The 24,863-nt window shown below is 36.4% G+C and overlaps 1 protein-coding gene across 5 annotated transcripts in view; it reads right to left on the minus strand.

Moving 5' to 3' along the window:
- nolo (ADAMTS-like no long nerve cord) overlaps positions 1-24,863 on the minus strand; it is a 1,299,980-nt gene that overhangs the window by 254,134 nt on the left and 1,020,983 nt on the right. For all 5 annotated transcript variants that reach the window (XM_081748697.1, XM_081748696.1, XM_081748695.1 and 2 more), the window contains exons 7-8: positions 24,618-24,747; positions 5,668-5,770 (exon numbers count right to left, since the gene is read on the minus strand). In XM_081748697.1, coding sequence (XP_081604823.1) covers positions 5,668-5,770; positions 24,618-24,747 — 233 coding nt within the window. The remainder of the gene's footprint in view (positions 1-5,667; positions 5,771-24,617; positions 24,748-24,863) is intronic.

A 24,863-nucleotide genomic window follows, 5' to 3' on the forward strand; every position in this document is an offset into this window, starting at 1 on the left:
TTGGTGACCCCGAAAGTAATTTCTGGTGACATCAGTAGCAATCATTCTAGCAACACCTTAAAAGAGGGCAATACCATTATGGAGCTACTGCCACAATACCATTATGGACATCTTATGGAGCTACTGCCACATCAATCCGACCGTTGCACTCTTTTCTTATTCCTTATTACCTAGGTATAAAGAGATTTAGAGAATTAATTCCCCTTAATGTACCATTTGAACGTTGTGTGGAAACTATCATTTAATTCTTTGCTATCGAATAAATCTTGTTAAATTTCAGATTAGAATAACGGAGTTTCCTCCAGAAGTTAGATGGCTAAGCAAAATATTTGTAGCCAAAATCCTTTCACGATTACTTTCCGAGATTATGTCGTCGGCTATAGGTAACAAAAGTACTCATGTACCCACTCTCCCAAACATTCAATTATGCCTCCGAAAGATAATTATTATCCTTTACAAATTGCATAATTAAATTTTACAGACAAAAGGTTTTGTTATGGTTTTCCAAAAATTGTTCTCACTGCTTGTAAGAACCCGCATACAGCTCTGAGTTTGCATTACGCAGTTTCACACCCGGTTAAAAAACCTCTAACTTCTTTTCATTTCTTTGCCCTGACGGAGTTCCTTTTGGCGGGATTCCAACTATGACGTAGTAGAGAAAGAAACAAAGGAAGGATGAGAGAGAGAGGGAGAGAAAGAGAGACATCGCCCGACCTCTTTCCACACACGATGACCCTGAGCACGAGGCCACGCTACTCAATATCGGGAAATGGGAATATAAGAACATTCCGCAAGATACACAGAGATACCAGAATATGAAATAAGCTAACAAAAGAAGATCGAAATAAAAATGAGAGCAATTTTTTCCTATCCAAAATGACCTTTAGAGAATAACATTTTTACATGCTTACGTATTTACTAAAGCAATAATAATAATAATAATAATAATAATAATAATAATAATAATAATAATAATAATAATAATAATAATAATAATAATAATAATAATAACTCCGTTAAATATAAACCGAAATCCATTTAATAGTATCACTAGCCAACGTCTGTCTATCATTTTCAGGGGTGATCACAAGACGGCTTATGACGCAAAATGCGTTATCAAAATTTGAGGAGAGTCGAAAAAATTGGCATTGTCATTTAAAGTAATTTCCAACTAAAAATGAATAAAAATTGTATCACTTATACAAGAACATAAATTTTAATCAAGATCATACTATAAACGGGGAGGGGATACACAAATTGAAAACCATTAAGAATTTCACAATATATATTATTTTTGTGGGTACATATCCCTAACAGCACAATTACATAGCAGACATATGCCTATTATGTTCCCTCAGGTACATGGGAATGTATCCAGTATGTGCCTTGAGAGAGAAATTACATGTATGGCAAGTGATAGTCACAGTCTATGTCTACCCCTAGGCACATGCCTGACATGTGCCTGGGGAACGTGCCTAGTATGTTCTAGGTATGTTCCCCATGCCATAAGCGTCAATGAACCACAAAATTACTCCCCCAAAATATGTTAAATCGCCTATATGCGTAATGTGTTTACATTAAGGTGAGTCTAAAACACTTTAAACAAGTAAAAAAATGTGCCCCAAAGGAGGTGGTCGCGAACCACCAACTTTTGGATTACTAGCCGCGTGCTCTTCCGACTTGGCACGGAGGAGATGAAGAGTACGGCGCTTGTAGAGGGAAATATTGTTGAGGTCTTTTGAATGTGGCTAATCAGAGTGCTCCTTTAACTGCATATATTTGACGATAACCATTTGGGATCAGATAAAATCCGCTCGCCATGTATTTTATAACAAAATTACGAGTGTCTGTTTACTTTATTTCATGGTTCTTCCATATTCACTTTCAAATGATCGGCGACAGTTGCCATCTAATAAAGTTGATGCGTTTGATGCTTCTAGTACACAATCGCTTAGAAAAAGAAGCAACAAATGCATCAAATATGAGAGATGATTTTAGAACACCTAAATGGCGCATGCCTAGCAATCTTGTGCTGTTAGGGTATCTGAAACAGTATGGACCTAAAGGACGTACCTAGAACATAACAGACGACATAAAAACAAATGACTGTTAGAGTGCGAATCTGAGCTAAGTATATAAATGCTATATTTGTGGTACATAGTTGCAAATTATCAATTAGGTGTAACAAGTACCTAAAACTGTAGGTAGCTGAAGTACATACTTAGCACATGAATATCATGTGTGCCAAGTGTCGGGTACCTAAAAAGTAGCTGGGGCACCTAAATGGCATATGCCTAGCACATCTTGTGCTGTTAGGGATGTGAGGAATATGTAGGTGCAGTGGCGTGTGGTGCTGTTTCCGGCTGGGGAATAGGTCATAAATAGCAACACAAACTTTGCTAGCTGATCTAGTGGCTAGCGCGTGTGCTTTTGGTTTATGTAATCCCAGGTTCGATTCTCGGAAGGAGAGCACAGAAAATTTAATTTCACAATCATTCACTTTTAATAATCACCCGTCTTCTTTAGTTTAAAGGACATTACATAGTACGATAAACTAATAGTTATATGGACAAACATAATCTGAATGGGTTTTCATGGGTGATTCCGTTTCCTCCCTATTCTCATTTCACCAAGTCTTTGACAATCATCCATCTTCATTAATCATTCGTTAGCCTAAATGGCATTGAGATATAAAATTAAAGATTTATTTTCATTTTTACATGTGGTTGTCCAAAGCTGCAGGTGATCGATTTCCAGTAACATCTGTAAATCGCAGGTACCTTTCCAGCAACTTTGTTGCCACGCAGTGTGACAGTACTCAAAGTTGGGACTTACTTGCTACATCTGTTATTTTGTCAAGTAATAATGCAACAAAGAAAGAACTGAAAATTTCGTCAAACATTACCTTGCTATAGAACTGCTTAGATCATTTTAAATTTTATTGCAAGTTTCAGCAAAAGTTCTTGCGTTTGGAAAACGGTTGGCAGGTTTGCTCCTACTCGAATATTATCTATTCTACTTTATTAGTAATATTAAATATACTAAAACGTCCTACCAATGTAAAATGCAATTACTTTTTACAGGTTGCAGTAGAACTAACTCACTATTTAGGAAGCCAATAAATTCAAAACCAAAGAAGATATACGACGATTGTATATTTTCTTCTAGAAAGTACACAGAATGCTGTTTTAATTAAAACTTTAATCAAAACTCTCTTTATATATAAACTTTTCAACAACAAAGGTACAATGTTTTCCTGACCATACCATGAGTTACACTGGAAACAGCACGTACACTTTTGCTTAATAACATGCTCCTTAGCACTGTACACGCTCTTCACCCGAAGCTTTGCCTCTCCAAAGTTGTGAGGTTTTTCCCGCACCCTGTATAAAGATATCACCAATGTTAAAATGTTTCGTACGGTAGGCCTTTAGCCATCACTAGTGGCGTTATTTAATCGCCAAATACAAAAGCTAATTTTCATAAGTAGGTGATACGTAGCTTTAATTCTGTTTTAGAAGTAAGGAATTTTAATGCCAATATTCTACAGGAAAAAGAGGCAAAAAAAAAAAAAAAAAAACTTTTGCGGGAAGTGGCAGCAAGTGAATGGAAAAATGATGTTTGACTACAGGGAGAGGGAAAAAATCAGAAAATGGAGTCATAAATTTTCTCACTAATTGGATGAACGCAATTTAATTCAACCAACTGTTGACAGGATACATTATAAAGGATATGATCCCCCAATTCACTAATTTAGTGCGTGAGAATGAAGATAGGTAGTAGCAGAAACTATGAGGAAAAGCAATACTTTTCGTAATCCAATGAACCAGGCTAATGGCTGAGTTTTGTAAGAGGATACTTTTTAAAAGTTAATACGTTCGATGAAATACGTGTAACGTAAAGTGCATTGTGCCGTACGTTAACTCTGTGAAAAGCATACGGGAAAAAAGTATACGTCAAATAATGTAATGTTGGGAACTGAGAATCCTTCTATCGACAGAATGTTTTTTTAAAAGGTACTGTCAATTTCAACATTTAAGGGCGGAATGGATCAATGGACAAGCAATGAATATTACAGTCTGGAAGTAAATATGTAAAAGGCAGTCTCGAGCTTCCATTTAAAGGAAGAACGTAGAGTAGAGAGAACCGCCAGACTTCATTAGCGAATAATTCTGTGTAATTGAAGAATTTTTGATTTCGAATATATTTTTGATTGCCTCTTTTTCATTCTAAAAGTTTGATCCCTAAAATAACAACAAGAGTACGCTGAAATCCATATTAATTTACTAGAATGTTCACTCTTTACGCTTCAATATACGCACCTTCACTCTTTACGCTCGTATATATATATATATATATATATATATATATATATATATATATATATATATATATATATATATATATATATATATATATATATATAGTACAAGTTTAGTTTTCCAATTAATAGATATGAGGATTACATTTCTAACGATGTTAATTTACTGTTTTGGTTGTTTGTAAATTAGATAGTGAATTTACTCCTTTAGTTACTATTGCACTTAATCATTGGACATGCGCAATAATGACCTTTCCGGATCATTGCATATCACACAATCGGAAACCCTCACAACAACTTCGAAATTGAGTGTGCACTAAGTTGTTGACAGCGTCGTGGAAACTAACCTACATTTGAGCAAGAAGAGAACTATTGCAACAAGATTCATATTTCGCGAAGTGGTCACTGTCAACAGCTAACAAAGTAAAGACAGTAGGTTCACTGTGAAATAAGAACGGTGAATGAAAGAATGAGTTCGTAGATTGAACACAAAAGATCACTTCAACTATCAAACTCTTTCTGTGAGGTTAACCATTCAGGGCGGGTAAATAAGTAGCTACTGTTAAAAAGAACATAACATAACTCAATGTTCATAGAGTGTCGACGAGAACTGATTGAATGTGATGAAATGTAGATGAATATAAACTTAATTTATCTATCATGCCCTTACCTTCTATCACAAAATTCGAGATAAACCTAAACTGTAGTCAAGTGTATACGATAATTTCCATCACTCTTACTTATAAGTCAGAAGTACTTACATCGTCCGGCATTGTATTCTAACCTGCAAGTGAATGTATCTCTTGTTCTCGAAAACTTAAGTTTGGCAAATCTTATTAAAGTAAGACACAATACTCTTCTTGTTTGGTGGTGCAATTTTTTCGATGTAGTCGTGAATACTATCTACACAATTATATTCAAGTACTTTCATGCCAATTTACTAAATCTACTTGCCCTCTATAATTGATTCCATAGTTGTTTCTAGTTCTAGATAAATACTCCATTCACTACCAATATTGTGTATTTGAACTAACAAGTAAGAATTATTTTGCATTTTTCACAATCCAGGGGCGTTGAGTTCTATATAACTTGGAGGAGAGGGAGGTATTCAGTTATTTGCGTTTAGTAGTCCAAGGAAAGATATCCAGATCCTGAAGGGACGTAGACGTCTAGATCGACGCCCATGAATAGATTCCTCACCAAATTCTATCTCAAAAGCTGGCATCAGTCACATTTAGAAAGCTGGCATCAGTCAAAAGCTGGCTGATTTTCCATCTATGGTTACTACTTGGTTTAAAACTTTTAAATTATGATAATTACTTTATGACAAAATTTGACATACTCACCTCTTCTCTAGTGCCATTTCCTTCCTCCACACAGTGGATGTGTCTGAAACGTGATCCTCCACCACAACTCACGGAACAGGGACCCCAGTCATCAACCACCCATCTGGAATATACAAAAAATGAATTTTAGAAAAAATATCGGTAGGGAAAGTTTACATGAAAAAAAGTAACATCATAAGCTACCCAGCATTCAAAAATAGAATGAATAGATTTAACTTACAAAGATACTACGACCAAGACTTTTGTTTTAAAATAAGCAATGAAACTGAAACATCAACGAAGTAAATTCATTATTCGAAAGTCTAAGAATCCGAATGTCAAAATGTAACGGACCATTTTGTCACATGGTCCTAACAGTATATTTTATGCTGTAATAAAAAATTAAATTTGTCAACTCCCGTGTTATCTGTCTATATGAAAGCCAAAGAAAGTTTTAAATAGTTTGTTTATTTAATCGATTTTATCATTTTGTCAAAGATTATTTATGTCTAGATGTGTAATATGTTAGTAAGCTTTTAGATTCGGAACAATGAACTATGTAATAAAATTTAAATTGTCTATTTAAATATTGATGGAAATTATATAACAAAATAATTATACATTTTAATATTTTATCTATGGTCAATTTAATATACAAAACGTGTGATTTTAATGAAAACTAAAGCCTTTATAAAATGTTCTGTAAGAAGAAGAAGAAAAGTAGTAGATACAGAATGTACTAAAAAAAAAAAAAAAAAAAAAAGATTGATGTATTAATGAAAATTGTTATTGATGCTTTATAATTGAAAAAGGGTGAAAATAATACTTTACCAAATACATAAGATTATTACAGAAATAGCGTTAATTAATTTGGTGCGTCTGTACTGTAAAATTTTATATAATAATATTTATATTTTACTGAAGGTGATATAAATATGGTAAACATGTATGAGTAAATAGTTAGGATCCCTGACAATATCTCATCACCTGAATACGTCGGACTTCTTTCGTTTACTTATGTATTTCCAGATTAGTAATAAGCAGATGAAAATAATTAGTTGTTCATGGCAGATGATCTATAGTGATGAAGCGTACTGATGGTGGATGTGGCCGGGTAGCATAGTAATACAACATTAGTCACTAATGCATGTCCGTCAGGAAACTGCAACGGTCACGGTGAAGCTAAATACTTGAGGCAATGCTGCAATATATAAATGCATGGTGCCAATAGAGCCCTGTCTAGTTTGCATGTAGCGTATTGCCCTCTTCGAAGACTTCACGTCTGTGGGATTTAAATAATTTTCAGCCTGACTAAGACATGTAGCATTAAGTGGCGTTATAGTGAAATGTACGTATTTCCTTCCCATACCATCATCTGGTGTTTCCTTCCTACCAGTTACATTGACAAATCTGTTAACTGCCAATCCAGCTATATTTAATAGTTATCATTATTCCACGAAGACCATCTGGATATTACCAATCACTTCCATATTGCTGCGCACCACGACCAGAGGACTTGGCAGCGTACCTTTCGATATCCAGGGCAACATAAATTTTAAATCTATTTGGAACCGTCTCGTGTTCCCTTGGTGATGTTCATAGGGCCTATGTTTAGCAGAAGGGGTCCAGCTCTTTTCTCTAAAAAATGTTACAATTTTGGTAATTTCTGTTCACATTCGGTTAGTTTAGGGTAGTGTTGGTTAGTTTAAGTTAGGTTAGGCTAATTTAGGTTACGTTAGGTTAGTTTAGTTTATGTTATATTAGTGTAGAAGTCCTGCATAATTTTCCGAAAGATAATAGAATTTCGCTTATTTCTACTAATATTACGTTAGTTTAGGTTAGTTCAGGTTAGCTTACGTTAGTTTGTTAGGTTAGGTTAGATTTGGTTACGTTATGTTACGTCTAAGTACTTGCATCACTCATTTCTCCTGTAAATTTTGTGTTTTTTACGTGCTTCTGGACCCCTTGTACTAAACATACCCCGTTCATAGTTCTGACCCGGCAATGTGTAGGGGCGGCTACAAAAAAGAATATTGAGTTAGAATCAATTGATTTAAAGTTTTGCAGTGTGTGGTTTATGATAGTGAAACTAATATCGTAGTTGATAAAACGTGGGAAAAACAGCAAAGGAAAACATGAGAAATAACAAAGTGGAGAAAGTTTATCGTGTTGGAATGGAAATATAAAGATGCAAGTGAATGAAGGGATCGAGCTTGGGCTTCAAATCCGAATATAGTTAATACAGAAATCTGTAGGTATAGTTAACTGGAAGTACAATCCTTCTTGTAGACGCAACATGAAATATGAGAAAAACAGAATTTCTAAAACATAAAAAATGGAAACATGAGGGATTTGTACAAAGACATAAGTGAATTGAGGAAAAGGAACCAGCACATAATGAATGTAATATAGAATGTAAAGATAAGTCATTTAGACAAATGTAAACTATATTTCGGCTATACCTAGGTATATACATACTGAAAAGCACGGTAAACGGAAGAGAGTGCAAGCTGCAGAATCCGATCAGAAATTAAGAGAACTAGACTTAGAGGTTTCAATAATCCATCATACAGCCCGGACCTGTTACAATCAGACTAGTATTTGTGTTGGTCTCTACAGATCTCTGTGAGTGGTGTTAAATTAGTTTCAAAAGAAACCTGTGAGAACCACGTTTCTCAATTTTTTAACCAGAAACCACAGAAGTTCTATAGCGACGGGATTATGATGTTGTCAGAAAAATGGCAGATCACTGAACAAAATGGTACATGTGTGGTTTGATAATGTTCTTTTCAAATCACAATAAATGTACTCTCAATATTGACCTCTAAATGTTATACATTTTAGATAACCTGATATATTAATTTAAGAATTAACGAAACAATGTGAAACACCAATTTAATAAAAAATATACAGTGTGTTTCAAAACAACACCGAAAACATTTGGGAGGTGATTTCTGAGATAAGACCAAGATAAGACGAAAAATATAGACCAACCTGGGTGCACAAATGCTTCCTTTGGAGTTATACACTGAGAAAAAAATGTATGTGGCGTACGTAAATTCGTATGTTACATTTGTAAATCCTGTAATTTTTGCACTTAAAGTACAGCAAACGTATAACTGAAAACGCATGTTCTATAATACTTTCTGTATAAGTGTTCCATCTGTACGTACTTTCCGTATCAAACAATAGGCGGTCAGAATCTTACATACAAATAGGCGTATATAACATATAGCTGACGAAGGTAACATACATATATGTATGTAATATAAGGAAGACTGATAATATCAGACATCCTGCAACGGCATGATGTAGCATCTAAGGGTAGTGGCTATGTAGCGAACGGATAACGTATGCTCCATGCTGATTTCTGTAGTAAGCAAGAAGATTCTGCATATTTGTATAATATACCGCTATCCGGAAAACGAATTTTTCTCAGTGTAGGCTGCCGAAAACATGAACAAATGAACTTTAAAGTTTCATAGCTACAATACTATGGAAGCTACCGTAGTCGGGTCAAGACTTTATTTAGGAAGTAGAACGTGTCCTATCCAAATATCCAAGTTTCAGAATCCTGGGGTACTTCCGCGACAACTTTTATAGAGGTAGTTGGTAAGTACTTCAGATTACATACTCTTAGCCATCCACCCTTTATAAAAATTGTTGCGTGAGTACTTTAGGATTCTGAAACATGTATTTTTGAATAGCGTACATATTAGTTCTTAAGTGAAGTCTTGACCCGACTACGGTAGCTTCCATAGTATTCTAGTTATGGACATTTAAAGTTCATTTTTTCATGTTTTCGGCAGCCTATAACTCCGAAAGGAAGCATTTGTGCACCCAGATTGGTCTATACTTTTCGTCTTATCTTGGTGTCAGGAATCACCTCCCAAACGCTGTCGATGTTGTTTTGAAACACCCTGTATTTAAAGAGTTTCTTATTTCAAGCTTTCCTTTTGGGAGACCCGGGTTCGATTCCCGGCGGGAGCTCATGTGGTTCGGACGCCACGTGAATCAGTAGGTCCACGTCTCATATAGCCTCGCTGTTGAACGGAACGTTAAACTCAAAATCAACTCAACTCAAGCTCTCCCTGCTGATCTAACGGTTAGCGCGCATTTTTGATGCACGGAGTGCGAGTTCGATTTCAGTGGGAGAGCACTTGAATTCATTACAATTGTTTAGATTCCATCTAAAACTGCAGGTAAACGCCTCATATAACCTTGATGCTGAAGTGCGACGCTAAACGTAAACAAACAACAACAGACTGATTATTTCTGTTAACTTAAGCAAACAAAATGAAATGACAATTAATTAATGATGGTTTATATAAATCACTGACATCCAATTTATTTTTATAAATAAATGCTTACGTAATAATCATAATGATTAGGAATTTATTAAAATCTAGAATAAATAGAAGCATATAATGCTTCTAGGATATTGCATGATACTAAACAAATATTTTAATACAGGTTGTGTAGGGAAACTGGATATTTTGAAGTAACGTAATTTGCACGAATAAACGCAGCAACGACAAACGTGTATGCATACAGTACGTCATTTATGTTTTCATTGCAAAATCTCACAAACTGTCTATACTTCTTAAAGATGACAACGGAAAGATGTGATCTCTTTCGGTGTTTACTTCACCGCTATTAAAATTCTGGAATGCTCGGTGTAGCATATCTCGGGGAATGGCAATGATTTCGTCTTTAACCTTCTGTTTCAGTTCATGGATAGTTGCAGGACGTATATTACCTTTAAAATGTACTCACAGGAAGAAATCGCAAACACTATAATGAGGGGATCTCGCAGGTCATGGAATGTCGCCGTTACGTGAAATGACGCACGTTACAAACGATTGGCAAACGGTTTCCATTCATTGTCAAGCAATATGTGACGTGGCTCTGCCCTGGTTAAACCACATATTTTCGATGTTAAAATTAAGATCGTGGAGTCTCGGTATACGCGTAAAGAACGTTTAAAGCATATCAACATACGGAGCTGATGTTACTGTTGTTGCAATGCCTCCTTACTTTCAAATATATATAAGAACCCAATGACACTATGACATGATACAGCACACCATACTGCAATCTTGGCGCTACGTAATGAACGCTCTTACACGTGCGCAATACTCCAATGCTGCATGATTACTAAATGGGAACGCATTCACAACAAACACGGATCGGTTCCGAACACCTGCCGGAACTACAGTGCTGCCAACTCTAACGTTCAAAATTTTCCATATCCCTGCGCCACCTTGTATAATGGAAAATGCTGGTTGATTAAATGAAATGTTACGTCTCTTTTCAGTAGGGGTGTTCCGGATTCCGGAATTCCGGAATACTTCGGAATGAAAATCTTAATTCCGGAATCGGAATTAAAAATATAGTTATTCCGGAATTCCGAAATCTCGGAATTCCGTAATTTCGGAATTCCGTAATTTCGGAATCTCGGAATTCCGTAATTTCGAAATCTCGGAATTCCATAATCTCGGAATTTCGGAATTCCGTAATTCCGTAATTTCGGAATTCCGTAATCTCGGAATTTCGGAATTCCGTAATCTCGGAATTTCGGAATCCAGGAAGTTCATTCCGAAATTTCGAAATCTCTAAATTCCGGAATTTCGGAATTCCGAAACTTCACCTCGAAATATCGGAATTCAGGAATCTCGGAATTCCGGAACTTCAGTCAGAAATTTCGGAATTTTCAAAACTCGGAATTCCGGAATCTCGAAACTTCAGCTAGAAATTTATGAATTCCAGAATATGAGGTCTTCGGTTCAGCACTTCTGAATCTTTGAAATTCGAAATTCCCAATGACGGTACGTCGATCCAGCATATCGGAATCTCGGAATGCTGAAATGTCAGCATCTGAAATCTTCAAGTAACATGATTATGAGATAAGACATCAACACTCAGACAATGTAATGATGAAACTTACTCTTTTTTACTCATTGTCAGTGGCGGCAATACTCCGTCTTTCTGCAGAACGAAAAGAGCTGAGCAGAAGGACTCATTGAACAAAGTGTAAAGACTTCATTTACTGGTTCTTGTCTTGTTCCAATGTTCTATCCAAGGGCAGGCTCTAACATGTTTATACATCGTTGCTAGCTGGGTCACTAGTGCAATACGGATAGAGTATCGGCCAGTTTCTTCCCTGCGTGGCTTCAAAATTACATATAGAAAATGAAAAACTTAAAAACAGGGTGAAGCCATAGATTGCGAGTTTCGTATTCATTAAATATATATTTACTTGCACACTTCAGCCGATATTTACCCTCGTACTCCTTAATGTTTAGAAGCCAGGTTCTGGATACGTAGCTGAAATGCTCGTTCTGCGCACGAAGAGATTTTAGATTTTAGAAAGGCATTCGACTCGGTTAGGAGAAAAATATTATACAACGTTCTTACAGAACTTGGAATACCGAGAAAGCTAATTAGATTAATTAAGATATGTTTAAATGAATCCCAAAGTAAAGTCCGGGTAGGAAAATTTTTGTCCACGAGCTTTCACGTTGAAAATGGCCTGAAACAAGGAGATGAGTTGTCGCCATTATTATTTAACTTTGTTCTGGAATACGCTATAAGGAAAATCAAAGATAGCAACCAGGGCCTACAGTTGAACGGTATTCACCAGGCTATGGCATATGCTGATGATGTAAATTTAATAGAGGATGATAGGAGAACAATAGAAATAAATGCAGAGATCTTATTAAACGCTTACAGGGACATGGATTTAGAAGTAAATGCAGAGAAAACTAAATACATGGAAGTGTGTCGGGACCGTAATACGGAAAATTGTGGATGCGTTAAAATATTAAATAATACTTTTGATAAAGTGGATAGTTTCAAATATCTAGGATCAATATTAACCGAGGAAAATCATATTCACGAAGACATTAAATGTCGACTAAAAGCAGGGAATTCGTGTTACTATTCGGCGCAAAATCTCTTGTCCTCGCGAATTCTGTGGAGGAATTTGAAGCTTAAAATATAATCATCCCTGTTGTTCTGTATGGTTGCGAAACATGGGCGCTCACACTGAGGGAAGAACATAGACTGAAAGTATTTGAGAACAAGATCGTGAGACGAATATTCGGACCCAAGAGGAATGGGAATGGGGAATGGCGGAAACTTCATAACGAGGAACTACATAATTTATACGGTCTACCCAACATTGTTAGGGTCGTCAAGTCTAGGAGGCTTAGGTGGGCAGGTCATGTAGCTAGAATGGTAGAAAGTAGATCTTGACTGGAAGACCAATCGGAAAACGACCATTAGGAAGACCTAGGCGCAGATGGGAGGACAATATTAAGGTGGATCTCGCAGAAATTGGAATACAAAGTAGAAACTGAATGCAGTTAGCTAAGGATAGAAGTCAGTGGAGAGCTTTTGTGAACGCGGCATTGAACCTCCGGGTTCCATAGGCCATAGAATTAGTTAGTTAGTTTAGTCATATGTGTACCAAGTTTGGTTGAAATTGCTTCAGGTGTTTCAGAATTATGCTGGAACAAACATACATCTATTTTTATAAGACAAAGCATCTAGCTCTTCTCCCTCATAGTTTTCTTAGTTTTTATTTTCTTGTATTAGGAAAACAACTTTTCAACGAAAACATGTGGTTTTGAGCTCACATACGTAGTCGGTCCCATAACTAGCTGATAGCAAATAGTTTTTCATAACGTAGGTTTTGCATAATGCTATACCATAATTATGTAATTTTTGTAGATAGCATGGCACAAAAATTAATTCAATTATACCATGATACCTTTTTTAATACACAAAATGAAAACTTTTCTTAATGTCAAATGTATTTTGCGTTAATATAAAGAAGAAATAAAAATACGATAGATCTGAACTGCGGAAGATTGGAAATACAATGTAATATATTTGTAATAACTGTATTTAATATTTGTAAAAGCAGTGGAAAAATATACAATCAATCTAGCTTTCAACATAAAGTAATAATGAAATGCCATATCAATAGAATGTTAATCCTCTCAAATTTCTTCAATTTAAAGGAAACCTATAATTTTAGTTTCTACCGTAATTTTTTATATCAGAGCTTTACATAATAGCGGATTCTTACTCTTATAAGTTAGGCTACCTGTTCATAAGACCAATAAAATAAACAAACAAAAAATACCTTATTATGTTTAAAGATGTTGGTTAATGCAATATAAATTTCGTATAAATTTTCATAGATTAGAATATACATTATTACAATTAATTTACAAAAACTAAAAAAATACACATTACCTCAAATCCAATACTATCATTGTACAATATTTTAATACTTTTCTGAACACGGTACTCGCGGTTATAGAACAACCTTTAATTCGTCGGACTCTGTTGTATAAAATCAGTTCTTCGATCCCGACTCGTGAGAGGATAGTTATGTTCGCGACAATTTTCAAAAGAATAAATGTTTTAAAAATTAGAAATAATATCCTATATATTTGATGGATGCCATTAAACCTGATTGTATCTGTAAATTATTTCTACTACAAAATGTTACTTTTGAAAATTCTTTTATCCTTTCATAGCGTTTTCAGTCTGGTTAGTTTTACTAGGACATATGTAAAAGGCAGAATGGAAATGTACATTAACTACAAATTAAAATAAAAAGTACTTATCATGATGAAACATAAGGAAATGTTATACAAATAACATAATAACAATATATATTACGCATATTTAATACGTAACACTAGAAAACTAAGAAAATGTTATGCTGTACAAACATTTTAAATACGAAATATTATGAAACTTGAGAAATATATTAATTGAAATATTATATTGAAATAATGTATTAACATTATGAAATCAAAGGGAATGTTATTTGAATAATATATAGCTACATCTATGCAGTGATAATGACACTCGTAACTATGCCCTTCTCAATAGCTTAAATTTACCGTACCTTTGAAAATAAGAAAAAACAGATACAGAGACTGACAAAAGTATTGGAATAATATAATTAATACTTTATTTACATTGTATGAATTATAAACAACATACATCATATTTGCTTAGTAGTGTTGAATTTGTAAACATATAAACGTTACCATTATGTGTCTCCGAAACTATATTTAAAATGTCATAATGCATGTATTTAGCACACAATATATAGAGTCTACTATATTTCTCCTGCGGTCTCACTTATAGGACAGCATAACGTCTCCAAACGAGTAGATACATGACTGGATGCATGTTTTATGCCCCCACCACACAGTCGTTATATTCATGCTGTACCTCGCAACAGCACCTCGCAAGTGTAGTGTAGAGCTAAGCATTCACAAGTGACATGGGGTGTAAAGGTAAGGAGACAACAGTCGAAGAGAGAAATGTTGTAATTAATCTGTACAAACAACACAAACCCCTCTCCGAAATTGATAGTACAGTCAACAGAAGCAAAATCATGGTGTTCTCCATCATTCAGTGCTTCAAACAGACTAATAGTGTTGTGAATAAGCCGAGATACGCCGCTCCTTCTAAACTTACTACTAGAGACAGGAGCCAAACAAGCAGAATCCGGCATCTGAGATTAGAGGAAGCCTTGAACAATATTCTGGCACTGTGATGCACACAGGAACAGTTGGACGGGTTTTACATAGTGCCGGTTACAATGCCAGTTTTCCTACGAGGAAACCATATGTCAATTGTGTGAATCAGAAAAAGAGTCTAAAATTTGTTAACCTGTATAGGGGAAGCCAACAGAATTCTGGGATCACGTTCTCTGGTCGGATAAAAACAAATTCTGCTTATACAAGGGTGATGGACGTGTTACAGTGTGAAGGCTATCAAATACAGCTAAGAACATGGTAGCTACAGTGAAACATGGAGGCAACAGTGTGATGGTATGGAGGTGTATGGTTTCATCAGGCGTTGGGGAACTGGTGCTCATAGATGGAATCATGGAAAACTTTGAATACAAGAGAATTCTTGAAAACAATCTTAAGAGGAGTGCACAGAAGCTAGAATTGGGAAATGGTTATTACTTCCATCAGGACAATGATCCAAAGTATACTGCAGAAATTATGAGGCTTTGGATGGTGTATAACACTCCTCACACTTTGAAGATACCGACCAAATCACCAGATTTAAATCCTACAGAGAACATCTGGAACGAGCTCGAAGATCGTGTTAGGAAACATCACATTAGAAGTAAGGACCATCTGAAAGAACTTCTTCAGAGTGGAGAAATATGAACTCTGCAGTCAGCACAAAAAAGTACAGTCATGTTAAAAAATTATAGTAGTAATCCATAGAAAGGGGAACATAACTAATTACTAGCTGTTCTCTGTTGAATGCTGATATCCAGATGTAAACAAACTATTTTCATCCTTTCTGGTAGTGGAAATAAGTATCCGATGCTTTTCATGAGTTTATATATTTAGTAGAAGACTCAAATTTGTTTTGTAGCAATTGTAATTTTGTCTACTTTCTTTGCATACCTATAGAAATGATAAATCTAGTAAACATGTTTATGTTAGAATAATTATGTCGGACTCTGTACTTCGTGTTGATTTATGAATCCCCTGTTATACTAAGCCAGAGATGTGAAACAATGAGAAAATTTAGTTTATATTCAACAGTATTTTAAAATGTTTTTGGGACAATAGCTTTGTTCATGGACAGAAATATTAACTGCCCAGCATGCTCAGCGGTAAGATTATTTGTGTACACAAATATTTTCTCGCTAATTTTGTTAATCTTGAAAGATGGTGGGAATGATTATTCCACCAAAGTAGTGGCTCTTCCTCCAAATCTGCATCCCTAAGGCTTAGGTACAGGTTCAATTATTCTATGTGACTGCCTTCTTTATCCTGTCACCAAATGTCCTTCGTTTTAGGCAACTGTCTAATCTTTTAGTACCAACATTCACTCGATTATCTTTTTTAGGATTTCCTGCTGGAATAAGTCTCAACTTATACAGTACTCTACCTTTTGTTATCTCAATATTTTTACCCAAATTATCTTCTTTAAACCTGAGATCTAAGAAAGCACAAATTTTCTACAAAATTCTGCTTCTTTCATCCTTCTCGAATCGCGATTTCAGAAGAGACAAAATTTCCATTTTCATGCTTCTTTCATCTTCTTTGAGGCTGCTTCTAAGATCTGTTCACTATCTCCCTCTTCAGTCAAAAAGTCATAGAATGAAAGATGTGTTTCCTGCGTACTTGCTTCATCTTGTTATGATATATCGTCTATCAGTTGAGGCTCTTCGACTTGAAAATCTTTTGAAATTTGTTCATATGATGGCCATGTCCGACGCTGTAACAGATGTTTCTGCTGACATACTGTCACAAAGCATTTGTAAGGACGATAATAGTTAATAATTCTAATTAATAATCATAGCTAATAATTCTGTTTCTTCGTTCTGAAGGATAAGATTTTTATATATTGTTTGAGACAGAACTTTTGCTATTTCTTCTTGGCGTGTTAAAACTACCAGCATCAAAAGGAAAGTAAACAATCATCTTGTTGGCGTGCATGACGGAAGTATTTTACGCAGAAGGCCTAATGCATCTTACTCTTCTTGCAGCGCATGTCTCATTTTCCTGCTTTGACTCATAATTTGTCTGTTTCCGAAGGTTCCTGTAGCTCAAGGGCTTTGTTTACTCTAATATTCAAAGTATGGCCGAAACAACTCAAATGTTGGAAATCGCTCAAGTCAACAATGGCCTTTACAATATTGGCACTACTGTTGTTACACAATGAACATTTTCAGTTGGTATTTCCCACATATCTATACTAAAATATAAAGCCTCTAACAGATTTGATTTCGGAAAATCGGAATTCCGGAATCTCGAAACAAGATCTGAAATATCGGAATTCCGGAATTTTCGGAATCTCGGAATTCCGGAATTTTTGGAATCTCGGAATTCCGGAATTTTTGGAATCTCGGAATTCCGGAATTTTTGGAATCTCGGAATTCCGGGATCTCGGAATTTCGAAATTCCGGATTTCCGAGATTCCGACAATTCCGGAATTCCGAGATTCTGAAAATTCCGGAATTCCGAGATTCCGAAAATTCCGAAATTCCGAGATTCCGAAAAACGGAATTCCGAAAAATTCCGGAATTATCGACATTCCGAATTCCGGAATTGAAATCTCAATTCCGAACACCCCTACTTTTCAGCTCCGAGGTAACACAGGACGGGACCTCATGTTTAAGTAAATCCAAACAATTACTTTCTTTTCTCAGGTAATCATCTCGCTCTAGAAATCAAACCCGGAACCGCATTTACAGAAGAACACGCGCTGACAACTTTGCCACCAAAAATAAAAATTCAATAAGTTTTTGATTGAGACATATAGAAAAACGTAGAATATTCATTTCAAACATTACTTTCCCAGTCACATTTTAACAATTGAAAAATAAAATTGATCTTTTCAAATTTTCTTAACAATATTTAAGACATCTGGCCTACATTTAGTCTTTCTAATGCTTCTACAGATTTTACTGTTTCGTACTATACGTCTATTGTGTTTGAATGCGAGAGGGGAAGAAAAATCATGACCAAACTCATCGTGCATTTCAAAAACGTTTCCAAATGAGTGTATTTTTTCCTGTTCTCTCGCTTGCCAAGTAGAAACCTCGACTGGGAAACTAATGAAATTGGTCGTGGCTGTGACCTGTGGCTTCCGCAGTTTTTGACCTTATACAACTGGAGTGGGCAAGAGGAGTCAGCCAGGCGTTGCTGATCGATCACCCTCACGGGACATAGACTGAAATTAAGGGGGCAAGGCCTTCCCTCTCTCCCGCTCTCTCTCTCTACTAATAGCGCCATGTTCTGAAAGGTCGGAAGAGGGGCCTTCTGTAGCGAAAGCGTCGAGAAAAGGAGGGGTTTTGCGAATTAAACAAACGGCTTCCATTAACTTTCACTTGGAACTTTATTGTAATGGCTATCTCTGCCACAAATCTGGTAATTATCGTGTTAGCAAAACAAAACCATTTTAATTACGTTCAGGTTCTATCTATTTTATAATGCAAAGTGCAAGATAGATTCATCAATCTTCTTTAACTTCACAGGTCGGAAAGAAACATAGTTATTTAGTGAAGAAAGAACATGGAAAGGGTATTGTGTATAAACAAGAAATTACCATATACATACGAGTACTTTGAATAATCACACATCAATGTTTAAAGAGGTTTGTTCATCAATCACAACTCCTTTATATATTTACTCTGTCTGTCCATGTGTCTGTCCATCCAGGAGTCATAAAATCTCAAGAACTACTTGGTGGAATATTATAATTTTTGAACAGGATCAGTGGCGGCTCGTGCTAATTATACTTAGGAGGGCTGCATAAAATAAAACACCTTATTTAAAAATTAATTCCATACGATGGTCCTTCCTTGTAGTTAACTTTTCGATAACTCTATCATTGAAGTTAGGGATCTTTCCAACCATTGATATCATGGCATGTGGCATTAACCATTCTTCTTCCATTGTAAGTCTTAGAAAAGTTTTCACTCTTTTAAGAGCAGAAAAGCATAATTCAGGTTCACTTGTAGTTAAAGGCAGCATTATGAATATTTTCAAAAGTCTTAGCACTTCAGAAAAAGTGGAAGCAAGACTATTGCTTATAATATACTAGAGGAAATTCACAGCACCACCAAGTTTCCTGACCTCTTCTCTTGCACAAACTACACTAAGTTCAGTATGAAGTTCATCTATATGAAAAACAGGAAGAGCTCTGTATATTTATTGAAGATTTTTTCGGGAAAGAAGGCACTAAATTAATCAAAATTAGATTTCTGCAGAAATGAAAATATAGATAAATTGCCTGTAAAATGGAAGCTCAGGTTTACTTGGTTTAAAATAACGTCACACTTCTTTGGCTGCGGCTGCTCTTAACTGTGTATTTGAAACAATTCTCTTTTAGTTTTGATTTTACGTTTCGGTTTCAATTAGTCCTACTGGTTCCCTAATTTTATTAATTTCAATAGTGGAGGCAGATAAATATGACTGAACTTTTGCTACATCTGCATGATGACTATGTAGTTGGTTATATAGAATATCTAGATTTTGCGTAACTAACTCAAACAAATTAGCCACAAACAAAATTCTTCATTCAATAAGCATTAGGGTGTACATCTTTCTCACTACAAGGCAGACGCTTCATTTATTGTTGTAGTGCTTGAGGCCTCGGATTCTGACAAAATTTGGAAGCATTCTTTTAGTTCGTTCTGCTTTTCGTACACCACATTAACAGTCCTAGATTTAAAAATTCATCTGGTTGGTCCACCACCATTGGGTATCCGCTTTGCAAAACAGGAATCTAAAACTGCTATTCTGTTATGAGAGGGAGAAAAATACCGGGAATGCAAAAATATTAGAAAATAACATTCTGGCTATAGTGTTTTGTTTGATGGGTCTTTCCATTACAAAATTTAATTGATGACCAAACGGTGCACAAAATAATCATTAGGATACACCTCTCTCACTTTGGCCTCGACTCCATTTATAGCCCCACTCACTACAGGTGCGCTATCATACCTTGAGCCAATAAGAAGGCCACTCATAAGAACGAAATAGACCACTCTAAAAGAACCGCAATAAAATCTAATTGTATAGTTTCATATTTCATAGATTTTTTTCACTTGTATTTTGGGGGCACTGATACAGAAGATAAAAATCACAAATAGCACCAGGTCACTCGCACGACACTACGCAAATACTGAAAGAATTAAGGAATTAAATATAATCGAATATTGCACAGAATAAATTGGTTGCCTACTAGGAACACCCCGCCAGCAGACAAACAAACGAACCCTAAACAACATAAGCAGTGGCCTATTTAGGGGGGGATTCCGGGCTTAAGCCCCCCCGAAATCTTACTTACTATAGTCAAGTATATGAAATATCTTGCAGAATTTTCACATTTTCAGGCAAAGCCCCCTCTCCCCCGACAGATAGCAAAGCCTCTCCCGAAACAAAATCGTAAATACGCCACTGAACATAAGTATACTCAGCGTTGCTAATCAAAGAAAGAGGGATTATGCAACTCGAAGCTAAAGTCAGAAACTAAAGTTTTGTATAGGATTGGCCAGAGGATATTTCCCTGGAGTTGGAAAGCCTGAATATACGTACTCATTGCTGATCAAAGCAGACGAACACAAAATGAGAAGAGCGCGCTTGTGCAAACTGTCAAACATCCGAAAGGACTGCATGTAAAGCAGTCCACACGTTAGCAGTAAAGACATGCTAAAAAGAGGAGGAAGTGGAATCACAGCATCGTAAGAAAGGCCAGGCGAGATTGTACTGACAGTCCTAGGGGGTGAAGTGGAACAACAAATTTGCTTCAAGGAGGTGAAAAATTGAGCAAAAAATGCGCGTAAAAAGGGCACAAATATAAAGATTGATTATTAAATCTCGAATTGGAAATATGGAATTACGTTGGGGGGGCTGCAGTCCTGCAGCCTTCCCCCACGGGCCGCCGCTGAACAGGATGTACAGAATCAAAATGAAGGAATCGTGTTTGTTGATGGAGGTGAACCATCAACTTGATTCCAAGCTATGAACAGTCTAAAATTAGTTCCTCATGTATTATACAGGGTGCCCAAGAAGTTTTAACCACTTCTGTGAAAAAGCACTTGAATTCAAATGAAGTGTTTATAATATCAAAGAAGACACCGTCAATCAAAAAAAAAAAAAAAAATCATAGCAGATCGACATGACCGCCCTCCATATCCCCTGCGGTGCACCTGAACCAAGAATTGCTGGATTGGACGAAGCTCACCATGGTTCTGGGCAGCACCCTCGCCTAATCTAACGTCCTTGGACTTCTTTGTATGGAATCACACAAGAGACAGGTATATAAAGTGAAAAGTGAAGAGTAGGGATTTGGCCCAGCCACGTAAACGTATTTCGGCATGGTATGTACAATTACCCCAGCAATATTGCAGCATATGTTTAGGTGCAGTGTGGAGAGATAGAAATTCTACTTCGATATGGAGGGCTGTCATGCCGAACTACTGTGATTTCTTTGATTCATGATGTCTTCTTTCATATTATGAGCACTTATTTTCAATTCAAGAGCTTCTTCCCAGAAATGGTTAGGGAATTCTCGGCAACCTGTAAATACACATAGGTTGTATGTATAATTTACTATACCTACCTATATACGTAGGTTAGGTAGGCATACGTACTTATAAATAGGCATACCATTCAACCAAACTCCTTCACGTGGTGTACACGTGGCACAGCTCATTTTTATTCTTAGAATATATTCAGATACGTTACTTTGGTTAGTTGGAACTTAGCATCCAACTTTAGCAGCAAGGCTATATGAGACGTAGACCTACAGTTAAAGTGGAATTCGAAACATTGTAATGCGTTCAAATCTGAAGGATCTCCCACTGGAAATCGAATCCGGTACCCCGTGCACCAAAGGCGCACACTTGCCACTAGAATATCAAGAAGAGTATGATTCATGTGTATTCCCTTCTTTTTCATGTACTTCTTCTGTCACCATTGATAGATTTTGCTTTCTGCACTGCTGTGCTTCTCTTCATTTTGCCAGAATAATTCAATTTTGAAAAGCAATTGAATCTCTCTTTTATCTTCCTTCATACTCTCTACCACATTCCTAATATGATGACTCTGTTGAAGTAATGCTCTGAGCCAGCTTTTTGCAACTCGAGGGGGGGGGGGTATAACGTAGGATATTCTTTTGATGAAAATGTTAGAGACAATAAAGTTAAGCAAAGGATTATAGGATATGCGGCAGGATATATAGAACAAAACAACCGTTGCCATTAAACGCATAATCATGAATCCCCAAGTAATATGAATGCAACACCTTTAAGTACGCAATTCACATTCTTTTTTTTGTTTCTCAGCACTGTCTTTTATCAATTGTATGAGACTCATATCAAAAGAACAAGGAAAAGGACGATATTTCTTACGTGGGGTTGGCAACGCTGATGAAGTTGAATATGCGCAGGAGCATGCCCTAGTATCTCTGTGCTTGCAACAGAGATAGAAACGTCGACTTAGTAAAATCGTGTACGTGCGAGTAGCAGTAAGGCGAAATGACTGTCGTAATAGAAAATCCCTCAAATGTGATGTGAGATCCGTCACATGATTTCTGAACACCAAAGGACAGAGTGCAATTCACATCCATTCGAAATTGTATGCCATTTACAGACCGACAGCAATGAGTGAAGGGAAGGTCAGACAATGGTGCAGAAAGTTTCAGGAAGGGCGTTCAGATGTTCATAACGAGCGCAGTGCTATGCCTGGCATTCAAACAGGCGATTTGATGGAACGCTTTCACAAGAAATTAAATCCAATTGCCGGTTCATGCTTCAATTGAACTCGCCAAAGAGTTTTCAAAACTATCTGCAAAAAAATTGCATCAAATTGTAACTGACAAGCTGGTTTATCAGAAAATGTGTATGGAATGGGTGCCAAAATGCTGACAGACGCTCACAAAGAGCAAAGAATGGCAGTGTAATTTTTTGGCCCGTTGGTCACCTTACTTTCCCTGACCATCTCACTTCATTTAAGCCCACTATGTTCATTTTATAAGCATCCATTTCCACTTTTAAATTTTCAAGTTTATCCGCACGTCGTAAAGTTCGTACATTTCAGGTTCCTATGCTGAAATGAAAGCTATTATTATTTTTTCCTTTGATGATTCTTCCCACAATAGTCCGTCTCCAACGGAGACTCGAACGGGAGACTATTTCGTTTCCAGAATGTTTTATCTCAGGAAGAGCCATCATTATATTTATTCTCCCCCTTCGTCCCTCCTGGGAACAGGATAATGTGATAGCATTCCCATTCCTTCTCACATCTCCATGCCATTGACCACCTTGTGGCTCATCCACCTTTTAGAACAGTTTCCCCTCCGAAAGACAAGAAGGTATACTGGCCTCCACCCGCTCATCCACCCTCCAAGAAGGCCGTTGACATCTGGTAGAGGTTGACTTCTTATCCCGGGAATCAGTCGGTCCTTACCTACGTTAACCGCCTAAAAGTTACTCGCTTTCTCCCTCGAGGAGGTGTAGGTTGGGATTTTACCTTCGTTTAGGATGAGACCTGGAGGTATTCCTCAAATCTCTCCAGTACTTTTAGAAAGCACTGTAATACTAAATAAGCTTAATTTCAAGATTTTATTATGTGGAATTATATCCCACTATTTTTGTAGGCGTATTAATTACATGAGGCGGGAGCACGGTGGTTCCGTGATAGAGCGCTTACATCTGATGCGTGCAGTACCTGGTTTGATACCCGCCCAAGTAAGTTTGTGGCGGACAACATCATAGCCATGAATTTTCTCGGAGTACTCCCGTTTCCTCCCACATTAATATTCCACCAATTCTTCCATCATTATTCACTTGTCTTTATCATACGCTTCAATTAGCTTAAAGGATACACTGAGAAAAAATTGCAGGTGGTGTACTTAAAAAGATAGGTTACATGTTTAATTCCTGTAGTTTTTGGACTTAACGTACAGCAGACGTATAACTAAAAACGCATGTTTTATAATACCTTCTGTATAAGTGTTCTATCTATACGTACTTTCCGTATGAAACAATGTAGGCGGTCAGGATCTCACATACAAATGGACGTATATAACATATAGCTGACGATGGTAACATAAGTATATGCATGTGATATACGGAAACTGTTAGCTGTCAGACATCCTGCAACAGCATGATGTAACATCTAAGGGCAGTGCCTATGTAGCAAACGGATAACATATGTTCCATACTGATTTCTATAGTAAGCAAGATGATACCGTATATTTGTACAATATAACTCTGTCCGGAGAACGGATTTTTCTCTGTGTATAATCGTGGAACGTTAAACTGAAATATTTCATTTGATCTTTTATTATATGGAGAACGTAGATTCTTTTTACACTCTCCAGTTAATTTGCTTAATGATCTAAATTTTAAACAATAAGTAAGTTTGAAAGGCGGATTCTGAAGACGTACATACCTTGGAGGACACCGATGAGTGTTACAGGAGATGGTCTTCTGACTTGGTTTCTGAGACAAGTTGCACAGTTTTTCGTCAGCTTCTTCACCAGTCACTCTGTTCCGACAAACAGGACCGAGCATTTTATAACCTGTAAGAAGGGAATTCATATGAAATTTCTAGCTGCTTAGCAAAGAAACGAGTATGAGAATGTATGGTTGAAAAGAAAGCTATACATAATGTATAATGTCAGAAATAGTAAAACGT

Source organism: Thermobia domestica, chromosome 2, assembly GCF_964235325.1.
Source record: "Thermobia domestica chromosome 2, izTheDome1.hap1.1, whole genome shotgun sequence".
Taxonomy (NCBI): domain Eukaryota; kingdom Metazoa; phylum Arthropoda; class Insecta; order Zygentoma; family Lepismatidae; genus Thermobia; species Thermobia domestica.